General features: G+C 45.1%; 1 protein-coding gene across 1 annotated transcript in view; it reads right to left on the bottom strand.

Annotated features, from left to right (window-relative positions):
• The window catches only part of rnd2 (Rho family GTPase 2), a 51200-nt gene extending 45930 nt beyond the window's left edge, over positions 1 to 5270 (bottom strand). Inside the window, exons 1-2 of the mRNA XM_088906175.1 lie at positions 4970 to 5270; positions 4198 to 4285 (exon numbers count right to left, since the gene is read on the bottom strand). Coding sequence (XP_088762301.1) covers positions 4198 to 4285; positions 4970 to 5113 — 232 coding nt within the window. The 5' untranslated portion in view covers positions 5114 to 5270. The remainder of the gene's footprint in view (positions 1 to 4197; positions 4286 to 4969) is intronic.
• Positions 5271 to 6228: the final 958 nt, after the last annotated feature.

Below are 6228 nucleotides of genomic sequence, written 5' to 3' on the forward strand. Positions count from 1 at the left end.
CAAGGGCCTTGACAGCACAGGTTTCACGACTCAAAACAAAGATTCAGATATAAAAAACAAAGTGTGCACCTTGTTGTACAACTAAATTCATCCACAACTCATCCTTCGCCATGCTCTCAACAAATGGAAAAGCAGATGTGGAGTAAATCTAAAGATTTCTACAGCTGTAAGTGCTTTGTAATATAAAGAAATCAATGCCTGGCACAGCTGCAGCAACAGACATAAGTAACAGCACTTGGATCTTAATTCAGTGAGCTCACTCCTGGAACATGAATTACCATTTGCTATCTCATTCAAGTATACAAGGTGTTACTGACAAATATGTAGAGCTTAATGACTCCTAATTAAAACACAGTAAGCTAGCAAATGACCTTGTTTTAACACAGTGGTGCCAATACTTGTCTTTTTTTTTAAGTTAGAAGACACCTACATTCAACCTCATCATTGAAGACAAGTGACAGTCACTTGCTCTGGGGAGCTGCAGAAGAAGCCGAAACACTAGAACATGCTGAAAGGCCCAGCTCTCTCTTCCTGAAATGCCTGCTAGCTGAAAGCATGTCATGGACTCATTGCACCTCTGGTTATCTTGGGCAGCTTGTATTGCCCAAGGAATTCATCTGGAGCTCAGGCAGGGGAGGATCACAACGGTCCTAGTGACAGACTGGCAGGGCAAGATCCCACCTACAGCAGGAGCCTTGGAAAAACCAAAACTTTCAGGATTTGCAGCATTAAAACATAGATGTTTGGAAGCCAAGGTTTGCTCCAGAGCAAAAAGCTTCAACATAATTCACCCCGACCCCCTGCCAGCATTTCCACTGCCAGGCACAGCAGGGTGAGCGGTGCAGGGATCTGGAGGGGAGCCCGCAGTCTCCCTCAGAGAAGTGCAATGCAGTAAATGTGCAGTGTTTGTGACTTTACCACACTTACATCTTGCATGGCTCTCTGTCTTCTTTCCCAATTTCACAGCCCTTTTTACTTTTACACATTTGTAACGAGTACACAAACACTGCGGCAAAGTCCACATCACCTTATAGGGTACACAGTGGCTACCATGGCTGTCTTAGCGCTTTCAAGCCCAGGGGGCGGCAGAGAGCAGACTGCGTGTCTTCATTGTATATATTCACAGCTGGACCCGCAGAGCTAAATATCAGGATTCCTCATATTAATATTTTAAATAATTGTAAAGTACATCTATCCCAATATACGTAAAGGATTCCTATAAAGAAAATAAATGACTTCTATATTATTGATCAGGAAAGCCAGAGCATATGACATTTGAGTAAGAGAACATTTATATATTTTCCCCCACAACTTCTCTTGAAACCGGAGCCAAGTCAGAGCTGCGACTCAAGTCCCCAAGGGTGGAGGAGCAGGGCACTGCCAGCGGAGCATCGCCAGGAAGGGGCTCCCAACCAGTCACTAGGTCAAACGCTTTTAACATTCAGCTGCAAGTAGAAGGGCTTTGGGCGAAAGCTCCTGCAGTTCGTGCAGTTCCTGAAACTGGCTATGCAAATACGTCCACACTCATTACTCTCGCGAAGAGATTTTGCGGCGGCAGCTGCAGCCGGGAATCGTGCAGCCCGGGGCGACCTGCGGCCCCCGCACCGATAGCGCCCGAACTGGTTAGACGCAAAAAACAAAAAACAAAAGCAGCACTTAGTCCCAGCGTAACACCCTGCAGGCAAGGCCCGTCACACCGCCGGTGTGCTTTCATTGCCCAAGACAAAGGCCAATTATAAAGTCATTACCGCCGGGCTCTATTCATGGCACTGCTGAGGAAAAAACTCCCAAGCCCCCGAATGCAAGTAGAATACTTTTTAAAAAAAATAAACAAAGGAAAAAACAGAGGATGCACTGCTGTCCTACCTCAGGAGCTACACAAGTCAGGGTGTTTTTCTGTCATGTCATCTCCAATTCAGACACCAAGCCATACTTATAAACGCCTAAATGAAAGATATATTCCTCTGATGTGGACAGCGCAGTGGTGAGCATTTCTGCCTCGCAGCACTGGGGCCCTGGGTTCAGTTCTGGACGGGGGTGCTGTCTGTGTGGAGCTTGTATGTTCTCACTGGGTTTTCCTCTGTATTCCTGGGTGTATCCCACCTTGCCCCCAATGCTTCCAGGCCACTGTGACCCTCATTTGAAATAACCTATTGGAAAATGGATGGATGAATGACTGGAACACTCGAGTCAACTTTAAAATCCTCATGCACACCTATACGACTCTACATGGCTTGGTACCTCAGAACCTGTCTGCTCCCCACCTAACACACTGGTCTCCTGTTTGTCCCAGTGCTTGTTTACACTCTAAGGGTGGCGTTGCCTTTTCCTGCTGTGCCCACAACCCTGGAATTCTGTCTCCAAGGGTATCAGAGAGTCATCTACCCTGGGTGTATTATTACAGATTGAAAACCTCTCTTTTCAGAAAGGCTTTTATTAATTAGGGTTTGTGCCTGTTTCATTTTCTAATGATCATGTATTTTCTATTGTACTTCTACACTGTTTCTTGTGTTTCTTACACAGTATGTGCTTATTTTGTAATTTGCTTTGTTTTAAAACATGGCTCTTTTATTTCGGTTTAAAAGTTAAAGCATTTTGTGGCATTACTTTTAAAGGCACTATATAAACGTTACTATTATAATATATATCGTATGGCTGCCGATATTATACAACAATAATCGCCACAAATTGTGAAATATGTGGTTTTGCGGTGGTGGTTTGCCATCTGGAGTCGTATTCCTGTTGGCACATGTGATGGTATTGATAACCTCTCCTTTAAGATCATTCCGATGAGAGGCCAGATAAACATTGGCCGTCAGGAGAAAGTGGCCCTCTCTCCCTCGAGCCTGTGGTGTTCTCTGGGGAAGGACCTTGACTTCCGTACGACTTCCGAGGATACAGCGACGGTATGTTGGCTTGCGTGAAGCCAGGCGTTTTTTGCAAAGCCAACATATTACTAGAAAATGCTAATTAAGCACAAGGGATTTCTTTCCCATCGCCACTCTCTTAAATCCTTATTCTCCCACCAAAGGGTGTTTGGTTATTTTTGCTCAAACCCAAAAAAAAACCACAAAGCGGACGGTAGTAGACTCCGAGAGCAGGATGAGAGGTCATTCACTCCTCTTTAACACGTCCAGTTATTGGTGAAGATGCTGGAAACTCCTGTCCCTTCCCCGGAAAGGTCCCAGTTACCCCTCCCTACCACATCACACCACAGGAAGTCATCCTGAAGAACAATCTTCCATGTACAGTCTTGCAATATAAGGGAGACATTCCAGAAGCAGGCAGGGTAAAGCAAACAAAACCGCAATCTGACATTCTGAAGAGCATATCAGCTGTCAGGACTATGACTGCATCCATCAGCGTCTGCAACTGCAACCAATGTGTGGCAGCTGACAGAGTCGCTCTCACTGTGCGTAACCTGCTTTATCAGGTCTAAGCGCTTGCACATCAGATTTGTGCGAGACGAGGACACCATCTTTGACAAATTCCTCTTCAGATAAGATCCACATACAGAGTTATTGATTTACTGATCAGTACATTCAGACTGATGCTATTGAAAGCACAAGCCAGTTGAAGACTAATTCACAACAGCTGTTGATTCCCTTTGCAGGTCATGGCAAAGACGAAGGTTAACAGGGACATTGTACCACAATCTCGGGATCAGCCCATCTAACCCATACAGCGCACTGCTCAGAACAGAACGAGAGGGACTGCTAATGCCTTGTGGAATGCAAACGGCCAGGAGCTAGGGCTGGCTTTGCCCATACATTAAATCCGACAGCCAAAGAAGATGTCAGATAGCCATATTAACAAGACTTCTAATGCAGGAGAGTTGATTTACAACTTTAATGAGATGCCCATGACAATACAATGTCAATTTAGTTCAGCTCATTTTTCCTCAGGTTAATATATGCCAAAGAGCAACCAAACGAGTTCACCCATTGTGCAATACACTTTTGATTTACAGTCTGCGTTTAAGGCAAGACACAGTACCTTAAAAGGGCTTGTCATTTTTAACTTTAAAAGGCACACGAGATCAGCAACAGAGGCGCTAGGATCCCTGAATGTTCCTTTGCCATCTGTTCAAAAACTGGACACACCAGGGAGCTTTCAGATTCTGTTAGCAAGTCGCTGGTTGTGACATTTAAAAGTCTTCCCCCGCCGAGCAGATGGAGAAGGGCTCTTCTGCCTTACCTGACGTGTCCCACATGTTGAGCTCAATCCTCTGCTTCTCTATTTCAAAGCTTGCCGTATAGTTCTCGAAGACCGTGGGAACGTAATTCTGGAATAGAAAGCACAACCCCTTTAGTTTTGAATGCAAAACTAAAAATAATCTTTTGAACAGCCTATGTTCCCATGTGGAAATAATGTGGTCCGTGTTTTTACCGGACACGCTCCACTGTCGGATGAATGGGGTGTTCAACCGCCTCGGCACCAGTGTGCGATTACAGTGAGCACTTGGTGTGGAAAGTCCAACACCTGTGTCGGAGAAAAGAGTGCACAAACCGCAGCTCAGCCCACTGCGGACTGAGAAGACGGAGCTGAAATTCAGTCTCAACTTCGTCAAAGGTTTGTTCGTAAAAAAACATACCTTCGACTACGGACCAGAAAATACAGACGGCAAGACAATTAGTGGTTTTTGTTCTTTTTTTAGAGGCGGGGTTGAATCTCTGGTGCGACATTATAATGACTGTTTTTCATCCCTTGTTTGCCTGGGAACTGTTATTAAAACTGTGCACCGGTGACTTTCGGTCCCTGTAGACAGTCCGGCCCCGAGGTCTGTCTGCTTTCGGCTGAATTTTGAAACTTTACCGCACAGCTGAGCCCCGCCGATGCCCAGTAAGGTAATGTGACGCCAGTGAATTTACAATTCACCGGCCTCGTCAGTTGTTACAACCCCACTGCCTATCCCACGCCTTCCCTTTAATGAATGTTACTGTCTCAGGACAATGAAAAACAAACTTACCTCTGGGTAGCAGTCCTTTGCAAATACGTGCAACAACGCCGTTTTCCCACACTGCGTGTCCCCGACAACAACAATCTTACAGCGGCTCATTGGGCTTTCCATGGTGTTTCGTCCGTGCCTGCTGACTCGGTATCTCCTCTTCATTTACAGTCCGGCTGGTCTGAAGAGCGTCTGCAATGATCCCCGAGTCTGCGGTGCGGAGCTGCGCGCTGTCCCGCTGTCCTGCCTTCTGCGCCTCGGATCCTCGCGGAGCGTTCACACACACAGTGCGGCATCTCCGCCTCTGAGCACGCCGCTCGGTTTTGAGCAATCCCAGGTTTTCGGTAGCCCAGCCTACGAGCCACACGCCCAATGAGAAAGTGTCTGGGATTATTCATGAGCTGGGTTTACTCCGACGTCCAAAACTACGCTGTTAACTATTTAAACTGTTAGCCGTGACTCTAGTTTGGTTGTAGAAGTAGAGTTGGAGTTCCCATCTCTAATTGTGTATCAGTCTGACTGAAACAAAGCGCACATCTCTGACAGACTTAATCTTGTAAACGATGTGGTGCAGTCCAAAACGTTCCAAATAACCGAAAAGGTAAAACAACCTAGGCTCATTTAAGTCTCTCGGCGCATTAAAAACCGGTCGCTTATAAAAGCATATTAGTTCTGTAGTTCTAAGCAAATTGTGAAGCAAGAAAATGCTCTGATCTGGGAATGCATGGTTGCCTCTGGAAACGACTCACTCGTCTTTATTGATGATTTAACACATAACAGAAAAATTAAATTCGGAAATGTACAGAAACATTTTGTCAGCTTATATGTTAATTGGGGGGTGTTTCACCATTCAGCATAATAATGACCCAAAATATACAACTAATGCAACTAAAGAATTCATACAAGGGAAAACAACTGGAATGTTTTAGACTGGCCAGGTCAATCTCCAGATTTAACTTCATCTGAGCTTGTGTTCTACATGCACTTCCTACAATAAAGTCAAAACACCCCAAGAACAGACAAGAGCTCACAGCGGTTACAGCACAGGGTTAGCTAGGCATCTCAAATGCGTACAGAGGTTTTGAAGTTAAAATGGGTAATAAGTATATGCAACCAGAATGTTACACTAAAACTAACTGAAAGTGAATGTGTTGAAATATGAATGCTCGCCTGAAATCACTGAACCCTGAGGAGTGCTTTTGCTCTAATACGATCAAATGAATCCATGAAATTACCCCAAAATCTATTATACTGTACCTGTCATTCAATGAATCTCATTA

This window comes from Atractosteus spatula, chromosome 26, assembly GCF_055471065.1.
Source record: "Atractosteus spatula isolate fAtrSpa1 chromosome 26, fAtrSpa1.hap1, whole genome shotgun sequence".
Classification (NCBI taxonomy): domain Eukaryota; kingdom Metazoa; phylum Chordata; class Actinopteri; order Semionotiformes; family Lepisosteidae; genus Atractosteus; species Atractosteus spatula.